At 40.6% G+C, this 21,846-nt stretch overlaps 1 protein-coding gene across 4 annotated transcripts; it reads left to right on the plus strand.

The window, feature by feature from the left end:
- Positions 1–471: 471 nt before the first annotated feature.
- On the plus strand, positions 472–21,028 carry slka (STE20-like kinase a). Of its 4 annotated transcripts, XM_034899133.1 has the most exons (20): positions 472–1,146; positions 3,509–3,673; positions 5,730–5,778; positions 7,911–8,060; positions 8,970–9,042; positions 9,376–9,570; positions 10,143–10,224; positions 10,408–10,539; positions 10,663–11,898; positions 11,989–12,119; positions 12,649–12,772; positions 13,201–13,380; positions 15,259–15,351; positions 16,572–16,643; positions 17,580–17,709; positions 18,388–18,512; positions 18,634–18,828; positions 19,307–19,432; positions 19,980–20,093; positions 20,288–21,028. In XM_034899133.1, the coding sequence occupies exons 1-20, from the start codon at positions 997–999 to the stop codon at positions 20,432–20,434; spliced, it is 3,669 nt and encodes a 1,222-aa protein (XP_034755024.1). In that variant the 5' UTR covers positions 472–996; the 3' UTR covers positions 20,435–21,028. The 4 variants fall into 4 exon arrangements, with proteins under 4 accessions (XP_034755024.1, XP_034755025.1, XP_034755026.1 ...); XM_034899134.1 differs by lacking the exon at positions 16,572–16,643 and having other exon boundaries at positions 473–1,146; XM_034899135.1 differs by lacking the exon at positions 15,259–15,351 and having other exon boundaries at positions 473–1,146.
- Positions 21,029–21,846: the final 818 nt, after the last annotated feature.

Raw genomic sequence — 21,846 nt, forward strand, 5'->3', positions numbered from 1 at the left:
GCGGAAACACTAGACTAGCCTTCGAAGTAAAAGCTTAGTGAGTCTCTTGCGTTGTTAAAGCAACACAAAACCGGCCTTACCATATTATGAAAATAAATGTTAATATTTTGTATTTTCATTCAGCAAACAGTTAACGTTACGCCTGACAAAACAACATAACGTTAGCGTTAACGCTGTTAACTTCCATATCTATGCCTTCCATGCTTTCAAATCACCAGGCAGTAACGCGCCGTCTCCAGCCGTTTTATTGAGGGGCAGATGGTAGTGGAAACGCGTCTGGAGAAGGCGGTGGGAACATGAAGCTATCAGTTACATCCTAAGCTAAGTTACATCCATCCCATGTTACATGGTTGCTGCCCTCATAAATGCGCACCGATTCTGCTCTGCCGCCAAGTGGAGTTCACTGTGCTGAATCACTGACGGTAACCTTATATAACCTAGCTATGTGTGTACAGTTGTTCGTTACTAACACCAAAGACGGTTAAACCGTTTTATTTTTGAACGGAAATGACGTGACGTTACGTTACCGAGCTTGACGCTGGTTTGCTAACTTCTGTGTGGTCAGCCAACTGAAGCATGGGGTTCGCTGACTATCCGTGTTTTACTCGCTAGGTTAGCTAAATGATTGAAATGCCGTGTCGAGTTTGATACTACGGCCGATATTTGCTTTTTAATGTTATTTATTAGATTTTATAAAAATGGAATTACTAGCCTGTGCGTAATAGCGAACTCGTCTCTTTACATCCCTCATCTCAACGACCAGCGTCCTGAACACAGCTATGATGTGATTAGGAATTACAGCCGTCGAGGGAAGTTATAATTGCCATTATCACAGGTGAATGGCTACTGTAGCAGCTTGTCTGCCTTCATTTGACGCCTGCATGCTGTTATTTCGCTAGCCATTCGAGCTCCCCGTCGGGACGAACCGCTATATTCTTGGCGGAAATAACCGAAGTGATCGCATTCACTGCACCGTAGTTAGTTCACGTCCGAAAGATGTCGTTCTTCAATTTTCGCAAGATATTCAAGTTAGGGCCTGATAAGAAGAAGAAGCAGTATGAACATGTACATAGAGACGTTAACCCCGAGGAAATATGGGATATCATCGGGGAGCTGGGAGATGGAGCGTTTGGGAAAGTCTACAAGGTAATATGTTACATCCGTCTTGGGGTTTTCTAACCCATTTCTTAAGACATGCTTTCGTTGTGTTTCATGTTGTTGCATGCAGGTCATGATACATTCAAATGACAACACAATCCTCGTTCAGGCCACATCCCCTATGTCACTATACCCTCAGTTATTGCAATTTTAGTGTCAAGTGCATGCTATGACAGCTTACTCATACTGTGTTGTACTGCAACTATTACCTGCCTACTAAAATCTTCAAGGTAAAGATGTAAACAAACGTAACCTAGGACTGTGTTTTTGTGACAGTTAAAGCTTACATCCTTAGTGTCAGTGTTATTTCCCATGTTTAAGATAGGCCTTGTTACATTATGTTGTAAATATGACTTTCCCATGTCATTGAGTTGCACTTGGGCTCACTCAAACAGTTGAAGGTGTGGTTCACCACGACAGAATAAACATGACCTCACAAATGCCAAACTGGATTGTCTAATCTGGTTGCTCAGAGAGATCAGAGGACACAGATACACAACAAATAATAGTAATAGAAATACTGTATATCCTGAGAGCAGGTACCCTTAAAAGTCAAACTGGTTTGTTCATGTCATACACTCAGTTTTTAACAACACACACTGTACATTATACATGAGGTGGACACATTGTCCACATATAACTGATCATTATTATCAGATGGTAAATGTTGGTAGCTTCGTAGTTTAGTGTATTAGTAGTTTCACAGGAAGCTCCATCTCTTCATCAATTCAAGACTCTTTTATTGCAGTAACCCCCACCTTTCTCTCTCTTTCTCTGTGGTTTGTGTTATCTCTTACTGGAACTCTGGTGATCAAATAAAGCAGCTAATGGCCCAGCAAATCTTCATTTGCAAGTCTTATTAGCTGATTAATTAACTGTGATTAAAGCCGATGGACTTACATGCCTTCTCAGATGTAGACAAATATACTCCTCACAATGTATTGACTCCCATTTCCCACTCATAGAGGCAGGAGGTTGCCTTCATCAGGTCATGTTACTATAAATACAAACTATGAATTTCACCTGGTATTTCACAGGCCTTTGATGGCTGCCTCATTTGGGTGGGGTGATGAATATGGCCAGCAAAGTGTGAATCAGCTGTTTTAGAGAGTGAAAGACAGAAGAGTCCTCAACTCAAACAGTATGCACATCATCAAATAAACAGGTTGTTTTGTGCCTTATTTTAGTAAAGAGACAGGCCAGTTGTTTTGACTAACAGCTTATACAATTGTGTTCGCACAGCTTGTTGGTTGACATAGTTAGATTGGCTTATGAGTGACAGAAACTCAGCTCTTCTGATCATTTAACAATGTGCATGATTGTTTTATTTGTCTTTATGGCACCCACAAACTCTCTTACTTATACCCTCAAAACAGTACAGAGTTTTATGTGTTATGTACATAATGACTGTAGACCACAGGCTTTATTTGAATAGCTCAGTGGCAGACAAATTATCACTACCCTCTCCATCATGAAGCCTACACTGATGGGCTGTGTTAGACAGGCGTCAGCCAGCACAGAGGGAAGGAGACAGGGAGTGTGTCAGGTCAGAACTGTGTAAATATAGTGTGTGACTCTGCAGTTGTTGGTCCTAACACTCCCTCCCTTTTCTTTTTCCTTAACTCCCCAAGATTGTGTCTGTATCCATAAACATTAAACCCAAAGCTGGCCTTAAAATAACTTTCTTGGCTACTTTTTGACAGGGTGGGTGTTCATTTTTTGTATTAGTCTCTTTAGCACATCCTAATCAGGAATAAAGATTTTAGGGCATGCTTTACCTAGACGAGCATAAACCATTTCCCTATTAAATTATAGATTAATTTGGTATAAGCTCTAACTTCCTGCCACTGTAACTTTGCATGTGGCTTTACAGTATATGTATCAAGGTGAAAGGAAAGAAAGAAGTGAGTGGAGAAAAAGAAGAGGAGGAAGTGAGCAAGCTACACAAGATCGGCTTTTGTTAGAGTAGGTCAGAAGGTGATAGGTTGTATTGTAAATATGTTTACTTCAAATGGTTGCTGTGTTTGGTTTTTTTTACAGTAGTGTTCCTTTTCCACATGTTCATAAAACATCATAAAGTCTCAATGAAATGTATTTATAGAGATGTGATCATATAGGTGCTGCACAAGCCATAAAGTGCTGCAGTTTTTATTACTATAGTTTCGAAATGGCTTTTTTCTTAAATGAAATTGTTAACTCTGATGGGTGTTGTTTCAAAATAGCCACTATACTGCAATGCCCCAGCAAAGTAAACCCAGCTGATGGTTCTGTAGTCCAGCCAGCCATATTAGAAAAGAAACATAATAAAAAAACATTCTCTACAAGCGTTTGTCGCCAATGTTGTTTTCAGGCTCAGAACAAGCAGAATGGGACCCTCGCTGCTGCCAAGGTTATTGACACAAAGACAGAGGACGAATTGGAGGATTACATGGTGGAGATTGAAATTCTGGCCTCCTGCAACCACCATCACATCGTCAAACTGCTGGATGCCTTCTATTTTGAAGGCAAACTTTGGGTAAGTGCCTGACTGAGAGAACTGTTTTCTTGTGTGTTGCAGTTAATTTGAAGCCAAAGAGAAACAGCGGCAGTGAACCAGTCACACATGGAGACAAACAAATTCATCACAAGCCGCTATTCATTATGCTGGACTCTTATATCATTCAATTTAGGAATAATCACAGTGCATTTGTTCCCCATGGCCAACCTTTGAAGAATTTAAAATTGATCATGTGGCACAGTCAGAGGATTGTACAAGACTAAGACTGCATGTTCAACGGCAGGATTGCCTGACCTCCCAGAGCTATTAGGTCAAAATCTTCCATCTGAAGTCACGGGCATACTCCTTATTTTGTCCGTATTCTTATCCCCCATGAATCTTAAGCAGGGAGTATTGTTTCATTATAGTTACAAAAGAGTACAATTCTTCTTTATTTTTTCTAAATTCACATTTTTTAAAGAGTCTGCTTCTTTACCAAGCTGTTTTACTGTGAGCAGAGAGTTGAGTCACAGTGCGGTTTTAAGATATGGTCAGTAGATCTCACTCTGTGTGCAGTAAGAGGCCCTAGAGCAATTAGGTCCTGGCAGGTGGTGTCATGTGGCCATCCCTTGTGGACTGGCCACATCTATGGGAAGATAATGGAGTGGCTTTGGTAGCTGGAGAAAGTGCCTGAATAATTCAGAGCTGTATAGAGGTTGTCCCTTCGGCCCCCGTCATTAAGAAGCATGATTAATGTGTAACTACTTATGCTCTGCACACGTTGAGTAAATGTATAATATTTTTCTTCCACAAAAGATTAATCAAGGAAAACAGGTTGCTCTAAAAGAGAGAGGATTTATTCACATGCATGTTGTTCAGTTGAACCCACAACATTCCCATGGCATGGTAAATTGTAATGCAGAACACAAACAGCTACTTGGTTTCTCCTCTTTGTTTGAGTCCCTGGAAAAAAAGGCGGTGCTCGGTTGTAGCTTTGATTGATTTTTCTCTATCATCTGATACCATGAGCTGCCAAATATCTGGCAAGTGCCAATGAAGTGGTGGTTGGGTACATTACATCTGCTTTTACAACTGAGGTCAGGAGCTGGTCCGTTTACATCTCTATAACATTATTAGGGGACGGTGTTGTGTTCATCTAATGTACTGTGGCTTCACACAGTTGCTCTATGAACTGGTGAATCCATAAATCTCTTATTATTAAGACGGCCGGTAATTTGTTTAAAGCATTTCAGAAGATATGTGTAAGGATATGCATCATTATGCTCAAGCCTAAACTCTTAATGTAGCTTTTAGTTGTATATTATTATAAGACAAGTGAAAGTAAATTTAAGTTCTTATGTTTTTTCCCTCTCTTGCATATTTCATCAGCATATTTCCTTTTCACATCTACCCTAAAAGAAATACTATAGTTTAGAGAATGTTTAATGAAGAAAAAAATTTTGTAGCAAGAATCAAACTGTCAATACTCTTAACTTAAAAAGGGCGTATTGGCTTTATGATGTTTACCAAATGAGGAAATCCTTTTTCATGAGAGCTGAATGATGATGAAATATCCTGTATGTGAGTCGTAGAGACACATACGTTAAGCATTTACACTCTAAACAATAACAACTTATTTTGTAGAAGTTGTTGTACTAACAGGATGAGCTACACAACTTCTGCACACAAATCAGGCAAATTGCAAATGCACTATAGGGAGAGGATCCTAGTCTCTTTCTTCAGCTTGCAACTGGAACCTCTATTGATGTCTCGCTCCAACAAGGAAACAGAGAGATTGTCCTGAAATGGAAAATAATAGATCTGTCTATAGAGTTTGCTCAGTATAGCTGTTTAGGGGTTCTGATGTCCTTCCTATGAAGGTCATGTTGTACCTACCTTGGATAACACAAATTCTTAAAATAAATTCTGTGTTATGAGAGGAGTTGGTGGCTTCTCTGCATTAATTCAATTCAATTATATTTATAGTATCAATTCAAAACAAGAGTTATCTCGAGACACTTTACTGATGGAGTGGGTCTACACTACTCATTACAGTTCACATTACTTTTTGTTCCACTTTGTTTTACCTTTTCAGATTCTGATTGAGTTCTGTGCGGGTGGTGCAGTGGATGCCATCATGCTGGGTAAGTCCCTCTTTCATTGCAGGAAACCAAAAAAAATCACTATAAAGTGCTGGAGCTTTTTCTTTGCTTCATCCTCAAGTGCCAAGTCTTTTTATTCCATCCAGAAGTCTCCTTTGCGGGATTGTTTAGCCTCTCCCTGGTTAGAGAGGCCATTCCAACTGTGTAATTATTGTAGCTTAGATTTCAAGGAGTGGTTAGTCCACTTCTAATGCCTGCAGTTTCTGTCTCTTATTTGGAAGCTTGAAGAAACTCACCACTTTCTCGTATGTGTGCATTATAAAGTAGATACAAATTAATTTACTTCAGTTTTGGATTGTTGATGTGTTCTGCTCTGTGGACTGACTCACATAGAACCGAATCCCTCCCCCAGATTTATTTGATTCATGCATGGTGGCTGGTGTCAGGATGGAGTTTTGTCCTCCAGTTAATATTGGATACCATCATACAGTGGGGCTCAAAAGTTTGGGCACCCCAGGTTAAAATTTGTATTAATGTGCATAAAGAAGCCAAGAAAAGATGGAAAAAAATCTTAAAAAAGCATAAAACAACAGATTAGACATTCGTATGTCACAAAAAGTTAGATTTTGTTTCCATTATTTCCTCTTTCAAATTAACAGAAAACAAGAAAATGGCGTCTGCAAAAGTTTGGGCACCCTGCAGAGTTTCTAGCATGCACCGCCCCCTTTAGAAATCTGAGACCTGACCGTGTCATGGATTGTTCTCAATCATTGTCTAGAAAGACCAGGTGATGTCAATCTTAAGGTTTTAAATGCCCAGAATCATCTGACATTGCCCCAACAATTGGCACTGAAAATAGTTCACGCTCACAAAGCAGGAAAAGGCTATAAGAAGATAGCAAAGCGTTTTCAGATGCAAATATCCTCTGTTTGGAATGTAATTAAGAAATGGCAGTCTTAAGAAAGAGTGGAAGTTAACCCTTGTATGGTATTCGGGTCAAATTGACCCATTTCAAGTATACATTTTGTCAACCTGAAATTCATTGGCCTTACCTTATTTTCTGTGATAAATATGTATTGAGTTTAAATACTTTGGAGTCTTGTTTCGCGAGTGAGGGGATCATGGAGCGTAAGATTGGTCGGAGAATCGGAGCAGCGGGTGCAGGAGTACATTCCCCACATTTGACTGCACGATCCATCCAGAAAGACCTGGCAGACACTGGAGTTGTGGTTAACCATTCCACTATAAAGAGATACTTGTACAAATATGGTCTTCATGGAAGAAGAAAACCTCTTCTACGTGCTCACCACAAAAATCTGCGTTTGAAGTTTGCAAATTAACATATAGACAAGCCTGATGCATTGTGGAAACAAGTTCTGTGGACCGATGAGGTTAAAATATCACTTTTTGGCTGGAATGAGCAAAGGTACTTTGGAGAAGAAAGGGCACAGAATTTAAGAAAAGAACCTCTGTCCTGCTGTTAAGCATGGGGCTACATCAATCATGCTTTGGGGTTGTATTCCAGCCAGTGGCACAGGGAAGATGTCACGAGAAGAAGGAAAAATGGATTCAATAAAATTTCAGCTAAGTTAATGCATCTGGGAAAAAGCTGAAGTTAAAGAGAGGATGGCTTCTACAAATGGATAATGATCCTAAACACACCAAGATCCACGGTGGATTACATCAAGAGGCGTAAACTGAAGGTTTTGCCATTACCTTCACAATCTCCCGACCTCAACATAATTGAAAATCTATGGCTAGACCTTAAAAGAGCAGTGCGTGACAGACAACTGAGAAATCAAGAAGAACTGGAAGACTTTTGTAAGGAAGAATGGGCGAAGATACCTCAAACAAGAATTTAAGACTTTTGGCTGGCTATAAGAAGCGTTTCCAAGCTGTGATATTTGCCGAACTTTTGCAGACAGTGGTTGAGTTGAATAAGCCTGTTGCTGAAAGTGCTTTTAAGTTTGTCTAGTGTTTTGTGAAGGGGGTGAGGGTCACGGACTGTCCATAATTGCCCACAGTTTTACCTGCATTCTGTGTCTTACCACCAGGCCATCACAATTGATGTTAACATATCCAAAATGGCCCTGTCTGTGTTTGTAAAAGGGAATCTCAAAAACTATGATGACTAAAATCAATTATGAATTAATTGTGTGCATTTTGATCCACAGAACTGGAGAGGCCTCTGACAGAGCCCCAGATCCGTGTGGTGTGTCGACAGACCTTGGAGGCCTTGGCTTACCTCCACGAGAACAAAGTTATCCACAGAGACTTGAAAGCCGGGAACATTCTCCTCTCCTTGGATGGAGAAGTGAAACTGGGTAAAAATCTACCTTCTTTTGTTGCTGAGTTTTCCATCATAATATTTCTCTAAATTTGAAGGATTATCCAAATCTTCGTGTCAAGGTACTCACTTCATAATACTACACAGAAAAATATTTGATTCTTTGTAGATTTCTCTCTCTGATATCCTTAGTGGCCACTCTGAACCTTGATGCACTAATAGGCTTACCGTTAAAGACTAATTAGAAAAATCAATTGTGGATCCCTTTGCCATCAGTGCTGTAACAACCCGCTCAGCTATGTGACTTTGGGGATAGTGGTGCTCAGGACTGTGTTGACATATGATAACACTGGAATGAGTCATGCATGCGGTGTCAAGGTAAAAAAATGATGACGCGTTTTCTTTAGTGCCAAGGGAGAGACCTGCATTATTTTTACACCACTTGTGTGCCTGAGTTGGTTAATACATTGAATTGGTTACATAATATTTCAGAAGTAAAAGTATTCCTGTTGCGGCTGTAGCATCCATAGCTGCTGGCTCCCTGATGATTCATGTTCTGTAGGCAGAGGGTCATGGCAAAGCCAAGCAAACAACACTTATCAAACAGCTACCAGGGCCTTAATGATAGAGCTCTCTTTCCCTCTAATGTGTGCATACTGCTTACTGTAAGTGAGGGGAGAAAAAGAGAGCAGGACACAATAATTTCACAGGCAACAGAACTGCTGGGAGGGATGATAAGAAAGGGATTGTCTGCCCACTTAGGGGTTCATATTTGAAAGCTTGAAGCAGGTTAGTTGAGAATTCTGCTATAACTGTGTGGCTCTAGTAGAAATGTTTTGTTTGTTATTATTTTATATTATCTATATATTCACTGTTTAACGCATAAATTGTCGTTATACAGTTTGATTAACTGATGAAAAGAATCATAATTCCTTTCTACTTTTAGCTGATTTTGGGGTGTCTGCTAAAAATACCAAGACGTTACAGAGAAGAGATTCTTTCATCGGCACTCCGTATTGGTGAGTCATGCAACCTGCAGACAAGAGGACATTTACCCCTTTCTATCTGATAATTGTCCAAGCGTGTCTTGCAGTTATGAATTTCCTCTGCCGTCATAGAATGTGGAAATGGAAAAGGCCTCATTCAGCAATTTAGATGCACAGGGTTGGATGACCTCAACTTTAAATACTGAATAGGCTTCCTATCTGTTAAATCCCAGACTGAAATGCACACACATACTATTGTCTTTTTGACCTTGATGAGTGAAGACATCAAACAACATGCCTGAATGCACAAATTCAATTGCACTCTGCTCATGCTAATTACAAACCCTCTGACTTCTAATTTTGCAGGATGGCCCCAGAGGTGGTAATGTGCGAAACTTCCAAGGACCGTCCGTACGACTTTAAGGCCGACATATGGTCCCTCGGGATAACCCTGATAGAGCTGGCACAGATTGAGCCACCCAACCACGAGATGAATCCCATGAGAGTGCTGCTGAAAATAGCCAAGTCCGAGCCCCCCACACTCATGCATCCCTCTCGCTGGTGAGAAAGAGCGCTGGTGTTAGAGAGGTGGCACTGGAATGTTTCCGGTTTGGCGATAAGGAGATATTGTCTCTTTAATGTGTGAAAGCTTGGTGAATTGTTAATGCTTAATGTATCCTTTTATTAAAGGGGCCCTACTCAATATTCTGTACATTATTATAGTGTATATATAGTAGCTAATGTTCTGCATCAGCTAACCGGAATCCACTTAAAATAAAATCCAAAATATAACCGCAACTAATAAAATGTATGTAAGGATATAGTGGCGTTATGGTGTCCTCGCCAAAGAGTGAAGTCCCACTCCACTGTGTGTGTAGTAAGCCGAGCTGCTCTGTTCTGTGTTTTGATAGCCGGTCAGGCTGCGTGTGCTTCATGTGGCCCCAAAAAACGTAGGAATTTCATGTAGTGGGGGAATGGTCTGTGAGAGCCATGCAGAGACAATCCAGCCTCTATTTGTTTCAGTATTTTGAGTACAGCCCCTTTAACTGAACGGCCGCAGGGCAAGAATGGAATTTTTCACTTCCTCTGATCTAGGGCCAACAAACTGATTCTGTTTTATTTATCCTTAAAAGGTCAGCTGAATTTAACGACTTTCTGCGGAAAGCACTTGATAAGAATGTGGATAATAGGTGGGGCACATTACAGCTTCTACAGGTGAGCTGCCCTACTCCATTTACTCCCTACTGTTAACTCACAGTACGCAACCATAGCTACGTAGCCTTCAACATAGCTCAAAGAATGCATACACACTTAAATAAAAATTCTGAATGTGACTTTTTTTGATTTGCTTTGAAGGATAAAGATGTAAATCTCTTGTGTCCCTGTCAACCTATGTAGCATCCTTTTGTTACCAGTGTAACTGATAGCAGACCTCTCAGAGAGCTTATAGCCGAGGCCAAAGCTGAAGTCACGGAGGAGATTGAGGATAGCAAAGAGGAGGAGGAGGAAGAAGAGCCTGATACACCTTTGGTATGTAGTTTTATTGATGTATGTTCATAACAACTATAATAAAACTTAATAAAATATTTTGATGAAATACTGTATGAGCGTTAAGAGTTGTTAATTTTCATATTTTTCTAACTGTTGGCTCAGGCGGCTCCTGGGCACAAGCGAGCGCCCTCAGATGCCAGTGTGGCCAGCTTGGAGGATGACAAAGTCCCACCAACCCCCTCCATGCTGGAATCTGTGACAGAAAAGACGGAGGCCGAGCCTGCTGAGGACGGGACCAGTGATAAGCTCTCTGATGAAGGACTGGGAACAAGTGAGGTAGACAAGAGCGAGGGGGAGAAACTCAATGAGGTATCTGATGCCAGTAATGAAGACCTGGCCTCTGTGTTAATAGAGCCCACCAAGGACACAATTTCACAAGATCCTGAAGAACCTATTAAACCAGAAGATGCTCAAGCTGAAGAGATTCCGGTTGAGGCTGTAGTATCACAGCCAGAAGAACCTGTAGACAGACAAGATGTAACACTTGTCACAGATGGTCCAGAAGTAGAGGAACAGAAGGAGACAAAAGAAGAGAAAATGCAGGATGAACTTACCCACGTAATAAAAGAGGAAAGAGAGCCAGAGGAGGTGAAAATCGAGGTAGAAAAAGAAGATGGTACAAAAGCATCCATAGAATCACTAGAGCAACCTGAAGACACACCAGAAGAACCAGAATCCACATCAGGAGACGTGGCACAGGCAGAAGAAGAAAGCAAAGAGCCTGATGAGGAAACGCCTGAACATAAAGTGACAAAGGACAGAATAGAAGACACAGCTACTGACACACAGATTTTAGAGTCAAATGTAGGGGACACAAACATAAATGGAGACACAGACACAAAGTCAAGTGTGGGTGAGTTGTCAGCTGAGGTTTTGTCAGAGAAGGAGGCCATAGAGAGTCAGCCAGAGGAAAAGCCTGAAGATGAGGCCACTAAGGAGGCAGAGCAGCCTGTACAAGAGAATCAGACTAAGGGGGAGGTTGATTTGGAGGAACAGGCCCCAACTGAATCCAAAAATGGATTCAATCATGAAGCCAAAGCAACCTCTGACAATTCAGATCATATAATCCCATGTAAAGAAGGTCCTGTGAAGGAAGATGAGGAGAAAGCTAGTCACACAGATGAGAGCATGTCCCAAGATGCTGGCTCCGTCCTGGAGAATGAAACCGATTCAGTAAGCAAGATTGAGCATGGAAGCCCTGCTGTGATCAAGCCGGATTTGGAGAAGGACTCTGACTCTGGAAGCAGCTCTGCTGCTGACAGCAACAGTCTTGACCTCAATCTGTCCATCTCCAGCTTCCTGTCCAAGAGTAAAGAAGGGGGCTCTGTGTCTATGCAGGTATTATAATCTGTGCCTCAAGTACAACCTCAGATGTAAAATTATCAACACTGTTATGAATATAACAACACCTCCCTGTTTCATTTGTAGGAGTCAAGGCGTCAGAAGAAGACTCTGAAGAAGACACGTAAGTTCATGGTGGATGGCGTGGAGGTCAGTGTGACAACGTCAAAGATAGTGACGGACAACGACGCCAAGAGCGAAGAGATGAGGTTTCTGAGGTAGGTCTGTTTTCAACCTACTTACCATACAGTTGGACCCAAATATGTGACACGGCCTATTTAACATGTCTACTTTAAATAGTTCCTGTTCATTTCACCACTCCCACAAATGCCAGATGGGTTACCTCCCATGATGATTGCTGCGTTATGTTACTGTCATCTCCCATGTTGCCTTTTTAAGACTTGAGACATGCTGCTCTGAATGTTACCATAAGTGCTTGCTGACCGTTTACTGTTGAACCTATGTCCTTACGTCAGTAATGCACATAGTTAACATGTTCTAATGTAGTAAATGTATACTAATTCAGAAATGTGACAAGGACCATTTAAAGCAACAATTAAATATGAATGGGAGCCTCATATTTTTATCAATCTTAAAATGCAGGTAAGAAGAAAAAAAATTCAGAAATGAAAAATAGATGTTTTTGTAAGAAAAATTATACCTCATCGATGGCAAACTATTGAATTTGAGATGAGTAAATATAGTGGCACCCTGACTTGACTGTTGTGGTGTGTGTGGTTTCCTCAGGCGGCAGGAGTTGAGAGAGCTGCGCCTCTTGCAGAAAGAGGAGCAGCGGGCACAGCAGCAGCTAAGCAACAAGCTGCAGCAGCAGAGAGAGCAGATCTACCGCCGGTTTGAACAGGAAACTACTGTGAGTCAGTTTGTTCGTATCGCAGTATGCAATGTTGTTCTATTTGGCCAACTCCTAGGAAACGAGCTGCTTCATCACAAAGTAGATCTCAATCTGACGGAGGGACTTGCATGAAGGATGCAGCTAGACACCAGTCTGTCTCTATCACTTACTGTAACATTTGCTCATTTAGAATGTCTACTGTGAAGCGGTAATTGTCTTCTAATCAATGATGGTTACAATATTAGTAACTTTAATTTGAGTCTGACTTATAGCCAGGTTGAAATGACGCCATACAGATGACTTACACTGTTAATTTCCCCCTCCCTTTTTTAAGCAGTAAAGCCAGGGTGTTGATTTATGGTAATCTCTTGATATTGGATCACATATAAATACTTATAGTCATCTTGTCAGGCTGATGCCAGTTTCTGCCAATTCTGTCCCTGCAGGCTAAGAAGCGTCAATATGACCAAGAAGTGGAGAACCTTGAGAAGAAGCAGAAGCAGACCATTGAGCGACTGGAACAGGATCACACCAGCCGTTTGCGAGACGAAGCCAAGCGCATTAAAGCGGACCAAGACAAGGAGCTATCCAAGTTCCAAAACATGATGAAGAACCGGAAGAAAGAGGTACGGTGTTGCATGATGTTTCTGCAGGGAGGTGCTTTTAGTGGGCTGACTTGCACCTAACTGGGGGAGCTCGGGGTCGTAAGCATTTGCATGTCCTAAATTACCAGCTGTTTATTGGTGCATGTGTTCAACAACTTAGCCGGTGGTGGCATACTTGGCTGTGTCATATTAATCCTGTGTGAGTGGTGTGCCTAGCTGTTCTACTACTGTATGTAGGCAAATGATAGCAACAGATAGACTGTGCTATCTTCCTCCTAGCTCCATGTTGTTGTATCCATTATTCATCTGCCCTGAGGCTTCTGGTTGCCTCCTATGCAGTACTGTGCTATTAATTCCATTTGTTATTTTTAGAGAAGTATTTAATCCAAGTTCAGTCTTAGGCTAACAATAAAACCTTATCATGATGGTGTGTATGTAAATATATGTTAGTAGTATATGTATTTTAATGCCTCTCTCTGCTTGACAGCCTTAAATGCTTCGTTGGGTGTTTTGAGTGTGTTTGCAGTGTTTGTGTTTCGCTTTATGCAGCTTTTTTTATGGCAACAGTGCTAATTGGCATTCATTTTGTATTTATGATGCCTGTTGGTGGTTGTGCTACCCGCAGTTTGCTTTCTGGGCATAGAATATATTTTTATTGTACCTAAAAATATTATTGTAGGTTGGCTTAAAGTGGTTGCTACAGTTCTCAGTTATGTATTTTGCTGTGGTTGTTTAGCTGCAAATGATGAAATGCATTGTTTTTTTAAACTTTTGGATATTTCCAGTGTTGTGTTCTTTATTGAAAATGTACTGTTATTTTGTATTTAACTAACCATGTCTTTTGTATGAGTGTGTGAGGTGGCTTTGGTCATGTGGTGGCCGACTTTTGAAGATTGTTCCGAGTGGTGTTGGGCTCATTTGGTGAAATGTTAAAGCCTTGCTTCAGAGTAATTGATATGGAATCATCATTTATGTGTATAAAGGATTTCTTTGTCACAAACATCAAAAGGCCACCAGTGCCTTTTTCATACAACCAAAATCTTTCCCTGGCTGCTCTCCAATCAACATGTTTAAAGTATACACAGTATACATTCACCATCACTCAGTGTTACACACACAGTTTTGTAAAAGTAAGAACCTACGTCAAAGTGCAGGACAAAAGAAACCGCATCATATACGCATCTATTCAGTTTTTAAGCAAACAGTAATACCTTACCAGGTACCTGGTAAGGTATTACATGTGAAGGTTTTACCAGTTTTCAGTGTGAGAATTTTATTATCACCAAAGTTGGAGCAACTAGACTGAAGTCTTCAAAACCAGTGACAAAGAGTTCTGCAGAGATTTGGTTTCTTAGATACTAAGTAAGAACAGTCTTCTTTTAAAGCAGACAGGACCCAACCAGGTGTGTTGCAAGAGTGAAGTCTAATCTGCATTCCGTTACAAATGGAGAGCTTTTGAGCAGTCCACGTCTCAGGACTGATAAACATTCAGATGTCGTAGATGATTCCAACTCAGTTGCTCTTTTTAAACTTCTGGAGGCAAAATAATTATCTTGATGGCTTTGGGACTTAATCGAATGCAAAGTAATACACAAGGAGCTGTTTTTGAGACTAACATCTTCTGCCATCTACCAGTCAAATCTTTCTTTTGACAAACTCATGATTTTGACTTGTGCAGTTCAGACTTACAGTTCTGATGTGTTACTAATCAAAGAAGACTAACTGACTAGTTCAAAGGAACATCAGAGGAATTAAGCATGCCGACTTTAAATTAATATCTGGCTGGGTGCGGTATCTCTCCTCTCAAAGTGGGCCCTGCATGTCTTCTGCTGTTGTTGGCCAGCTTTGTTACGTTTTCAGAATATACAGCATCATCCAGTTTCTGCACATACACTGTAGGTCAAACAGGAAGTTGGACAGTCCCCCAAACATATGAGAAAAGAGCTCATGAAACTCATAAAGGAGGACCTATCGTTACTTAAGACCGCAGAGGTAAACCGTCACCTGCTGTCTCTTACTCTGCAAATGAGTAGGAATACTTTCACTCTGTCTCCTTTCACTCTTCCCCTATCACCTGATTCATTCTTGTAAAGTATGCACATGCACACAAACACTAAGAATTGCTGTGTCTGTAATCGCTTTGTATCATTGGACAAAAGATGTTTGTCAACTGCCAAATTTTACCATACCATTTAAATACTGTATATGTGGTGGTATTAAGCCATCATGGGCAAAGAAGCAATTAAATGAGCAGCACTGTTTTATGGCTATGTTGGATTCACTGAATTGTTGGATCAAGTACTTTGATGCACTAAAGTGACATACATTCTCTGGTTCTGACTTTCTTAGATGAAAATATTTTCACTTTCATATTAAAATTCATATCTTTAGAAATGATGGGTATTTTCCACTCATTTCTAACATTTTATAGACCAAATAATCCATAGTGAAAATAACTGTTGATTCCAGTCCTGAAAGAAGTATATATACTGTGATAAATAATTTTTTTTAAATAGCCCACAACAGAACAAAACATCGTTGGCATGTGTATCACTACAACCTAACACCCCACAATGCAATTCTTTAACTTTTCTCCTGAAATTATTTAAATGAAAATCACAGTTATACTGCACACTTGTCAGTGGTAATGCAATATGACGATGATAATTCATAAGTGTCCGCTCTTTATTTACTACTCACCATAGAGGACCTTTGAGTGTTTACCGTGTAGCGAATGAATGAACGAGGGAGCGATTGCAGACACAGCTTTTGTTTCCACAGTAGACATCTGTCCTGAAAGTCCTTTCTAAACTTTGATTTCCTGTGCATCTTTTATGCATTAGACATGAGTCGTCGTGGACAAAGGCCTTTTTGTGTGAAAGATACTGGTAGATTCTTAACGCTCGTGAGCCAGTAGCATGAAAGTAACACGTTTTTGATTTATTTTTTTTGCAAGCTGGACTCAAGTGCTGCTTTTCAAGCATGAGAAGACAAAAGTGTATTAATAACTAATCAATTTACTTCTTCTTAACATTTACCAAAACTGTACTGTGCGCCTTAACCTCACAGATATTCCCAATGTGGGAAATCTCCTACATAACTTAGGAAGAATCAGTGTATTTGTGCTGGTGTGTGTGTGAGAGAGATCCTCAGCCTGCTGTGTGCCGTCTGTCCCTGATCTGGACGAGTGCGCTGTGTGCTCTCCTCCACAGGCAGTGGCCCAGGTTATGATACAGTCTTTTCAGTTGTCCTCATGTGCACTCTTCAACGCTCAGATGCAGGATGTAAGTCCCCCTTCCCTTCCCCTTTCTCTCCGTCTCTGGCCCATACTTAGATGTGCGAAGTGAAAAGATAGTCTGTAATGGTTCAGTTTTAAGAAGGACACATTGCTTGTTTTAAGGATGGACGGTTGCTTTTCTGAGTGTTTTCATCACTGTGTTTGTGCAGTGGTTCTCTCTTCCTCTCCTGCTCAGTATTTTTCCTCCTACAATCCACACATTTTCTACATATAGTCTGTGTATTTTATATGGTATTTATATTGTATTTCATCGTTAAATCAAGTCCGGACATAATCCCAGAGGTGGTGTAGTTGTAGATTTCCTTCTGTCTGGATCCATGTTTGTCTCTTTCAACTGAGGTCCAAATATAAACCGACTAACTTACAGGATGGATGTCATAGTCACTTGTATTTTGCATCATTTGGTTACAGTATCACATTTTTAGCCATCTCAGTTTAAATTTAACACGAAAATAACAGCTGACAATTTTCCACCAGCTAGGTAGACAAAATCTGAATTTGAAATGATGTGTAAAGATTTAAAAAAAAGTAAATGAAATAGATAATTCTTCATTATGTAATGAGTCATGTCTAATGTAGATAGTCTGGACGGTGTAAAAGTCAATGTCCATGTTGTCTCACATAAAACTGTGAATCTGAATCTTTACTAAACTGTTTCTCTCTTCACCTTCATTGTGGATCCTTGTCATCCATGATCTCTTGAGTGTCTCCTCTACTGATTTCAGTCGATGATGTGGCATCTTAGTGCGCTGTGTTGTTCTGAACCTGAAGTGGATGGCTTGACTAGATTATATAGTTACATTTTAGACAGTTTTGATACTAAAGATGCATTTGACACCGTATTGTTCTTTCTCTCTTTGCTGTCTCTCTGGATGAGCCCCTTGGCTTCTTCTCACTGCTCTTCTTCTCTCTGGCTCCTCAGGAGCAGGAGTTCCTACAGAAGCAGCAGCAAGACCTGGACGGAGCTCTGAAGAAAATCATCCAGCAGCATAAACTGGAGATCACCACTATTGAGAAAGACTGCCTGAACCACAAGCAGCAGTTGATGAGAGGTAGGAGATTGAGGAGGAAGTGTTTGATAGATGAAATCAGCCCCTTCATTTCAACAACACAGCTTTGCATTACTGCTTGTAATGCTAACTTCTAAAGCATACCATAGTTGTTTGAATTTGTTATTTATTTCAGTGTGATATGAAAACAGATTGTGGGGACTGAGACCTGTAGTCATTCATAGGAAATATCACGGACGTTTATTTTTGTCAGTGTTTTTGTTGCTGCATAGTAAAGCTGGTGAAAGAATAGATTTATTTGAAGAATTCCGTTGTGGTGCTTTCATGTGCTACTGAGAAACATGGTTCTGACTGCTCACAACACCGCTGAACGCACCACATCAGCAGACTTTATTAATCCACACTAAGATTACGTTTCAAGCAACCCCCCAAGCTCAAACATCCTGTGTAACTTTCAAGTTTCATAATGGACATACACGAAACCAAGTATAGCGTTAAAGGTAGAAACAATTCACTCTCAACTAATAAAGGGACTGGATGCCAGTGAAGCCAGCAGCGTGTAAATACTGACTGTGACATGTAGACATGTTTCAGCTTGTTCAACTTGATGACAGTGTTTGTTTGTTTGCTTTCATCGCTTGCCACCGTGTACATGTTGTTTAATCACGCTTGACCTGGCTGTGCGTGGTGTTTTTGTGTGCGCGCATGTATGTTTTATAGCTCGAGAGGCGGCAATGTGGGAGTTGGAGGAGCGCCACCTTCAGGAGAAGCACCAGCAGCTGAAGCAGCAGCTGAAAGACCAGTACTTCCTACAGAGACACCAGCTGCTGAAGAGACATGATAAAGTAAGAGCTTGGAGAGAAATCTACTCAGAGAAATGTACATTGTCATATTTTGAATCATCCAGCTGAACCCCAAACTGTGTGTGTGTGTGTGTGTGTGTGTGTGTGTGTGTGTGTTTCATAGGAGATGGAGCAGATGCATCGCTACAACCAGCGGTTGATAGAGGAGATGAAGAACAAACAAACCCAAGAGAGGGTTCGTCTGCCCAAGATTCAGCGCAGCGAGGCCAAGACTCGCATGGCCATGTTCAAGAAGAGCCTCCGCATCACCGCCACTGCAGCTGTCACGCCCGAGCAGGAGAGAGAGCGGATAAAACAGGTAATAGACACTGTGGGTTCATGCTGTTGTTTAACAATTTCTACTTGCATCAAAGTTAAGGAGAAGGGACTGAGCACGCATGGTCTTTTTTAGCAACACTATGTCACACTGGCATACAGTCGTACCAAGGATCTGCCCAATACACTCCGAGTTATCCCAGCAACTTTCCAGTCACCATTTCACCAGCTTCACTAGCCCCATCCTCCTTAAAAAAAAAATGTTTAAATTTAGTTTTGTTCAGATAAGACCAGTGGAGGAATGCCTAAACATTGTAAAAATTATCTGCATCAAGAAGTAGATGGTAAACATTAGGGTGTTCCAGAAAAGTAGGACTTTTTGTCCTTGCAATTAGTGGAGTACATGTTTGAAATGGACCGCTCCTTGTCCTTCTTTAATAAAGACATATCACTGAATCGCTTTGTTTGGGTTTGAGTTGCTGTTACAGTTGTACTGTTGTATTTTTGTCTGCATGGTCCAGTTTGCGTCTCAGGAAGACAAGAGGCAGAAGAACGAGAGGCTGCATCAACACCAGAAACACGAGAACCAGATGAGGGATCTGCAGCTGCAGTGTGACTCCAACATCAGGGAGCTGCAGCAGCTGCAGGTGAGGCCACAGCACACAAACACACACACTTTTGTTTACAGGTAAGGTGCTAGTCCCAATTACTGGCTTAACATACTTAGTAGCATTAGCATGTAACGTTACGCTAAATAACTCCATTAAATAATTATGTCAGCTTCAGTCAGTGAGGGACAAGTTACTTACATTTATACGATTGAGTTGTTGTTTCTTCTCCAGCTGTCTTGGTTGAGTTTTTTCAAACTTTGAAAAACTGGCCAACGTCCCTGGTCCCTCCCCTTGCGCTTTGTAGTCAAGATGGCATCCATCGTTCCACACTGAGCTTTTTGACCGTTTTTAGGGGGTCATCCGGGTACCTTCAGTGCACTGACATTTTGCGTTATCTACACTATATAACTTAAAACTAAATGTTTGAGGTGTGCAAGAAAAAAATGGTCATTTAAAATAATAAAAGCAAAGACACATAAATCTATTCCAGTCCAGATAAAGTAGGTAAAGCTTAGGAGGTGTAATTTACTAAGTCAGCACATCAATCCTGAAGCCCCATGTGTTAACCCACATTTTCTTTCAGAATGAGAAATGCCATCTTCTCATTGAACATGAGACCCAAAAGCTGAAGGAGCTGGATGAGGAGCACAGCCAAGAGATAAAGGAATGGAGAGAGAAGCTGAGACCCAGGAAGAAGGTATATTACTTTTTTTATCCACTTACTCTTCATGTCTTTTAGACTCCCTCTACAGTCAGTTGTGTGTGTGTGTGTGTGTGTGTGTGTGTGTGTGTGTGTGTGTGTGTGTGTGTGTGTCTCTGATTCTCAGATTTGCTTGTCATATAACCATCAAAGCAGTTGACTCAGTTGTTTGTATCTGCTGCCCCCTGCAGGCGTTGGAGGAGGAGTTCACACGGAAGCTCCAGGAGCAGGAGGTTTTCTTTAAGATGAGCGGCGAATCCGAATGCCTTAACCCCACCGCCCAGAGTAGAGTATCCAAATTCTACCCCATCCCCAACCTGCACAACTCTGGATTATAGCCTTGTGTCTGTCTGTGCTACAAAAAGACTCCTATCTAACTTGGCTGCTCTCACTGACTCATCCTGGTGGAGTGAAATCATTTCACGGAAAATGTCTCGACCGCTTAGTGAGCATGACATGCCTACACACTGTTCCCCCACTTAATCACATTTTCCCCAGCTTGTTGGGGAATGTCCAATGATAATAATATGCACTTTTTTGAGCATGTTGACATTTTAAAAACCTGCAGTTGGTAGCAAAGGCCAATCATGTTTATGAGATTATTGTAAGCACAGCCTACTGCAGTATGAATGATCTCTAGTGCCTCATACGTTCATTTCATTTCTGCATTTAGGCCCCTCCCTGTGTTTTACAGTTAATGCGGTGCCCCCTGAAAGTCTTGTACTTAAATAACTAGTTTCTGTACTATTTTCACCCACAATCACAAGATGTTGAGAGATTATTTTAATCATTTCACATGTACTGGTGATTAAAACAACTCTGAGATCTCCTGTTGCTGCATGTAAGGTAGAGCTGGTTCTATGGAGATGTAATATTCAGTTAAAAGAAAGTCTGTACTTGTAAGATTTTGTTATGGCTGCGTAGTCTTATGTCGAAATCATAAGGCCACGAGTTAAAACAAAAAGGAATGTACTGTGTTGTCAATGATACGCTGAGTGAAATGTTACATGTGTGTACCTACATATGAAGTTCTATCAGATACTGTGCTTGTCAGAAGGGTTTTACAATTTTGAGAACAAGAATATCTCTATTGCTTTAGCACATCATTTCATCTAGGTGCTGTACTTCCATTTAGTTAGTCAGAGGTATGACCTATTACTTCATGGAGAATGAAGAAACACATTTTTATATGTGTATATATAGAAAGCTGATCACCCTGACATTAAACCTTAAGGAATGTAAAACTGTTTATTTGCACTGTTTTGCCACATGAGCTGAAGAAAAAATATGCAGTAGTATAACTGTCAATGTAATTTTGACAGCGATTCACCTTTGTCTCACCCGAGTCTGTTCAAACTCCAAACTAACCTTTTTTATCTTGACTTATAATTTAACTCATTTTCAAAAATGCACTTAAGTATTTTATGATCACATCTAGTTTTCTAAACTTGTATTCCTGATATATTGATGATTTAATTGCTCTTTTCTGTGAGCTTTTTGCTCTTGTTAAAACCAGTGTTGAGTGAAAGGTAAAACGCTGTATCTGTAATCTGTGTGAGGAGACGTCATACGCTGTATTTTAGGAGCAAAATTATTGATAGTCCACAAAAAGAGATTTTAGTTGACCTAATTAGTTTATTTTGTTGCTGCATATCATCAAAGCATGTTATAATTTCTGTATGCTGACATTGACTAAGTGTTTTGTCATGAATCCATAGATTTCCAATATTTTTTTATTTTGTTAAGTTAC

Source organism: Etheostoma cragini, chromosome 17 (genome assembly GCF_013103735.1).
Source record: "Etheostoma cragini isolate CJK2018 chromosome 17, CSU_Ecrag_1.0, whole genome shotgun sequence".
In the NCBI taxonomy this organism is placed as follows: Eukaryota; Metazoa; Chordata; class Actinopteri; order Perciformes; family Percidae; genus Etheostoma; species Etheostoma cragini.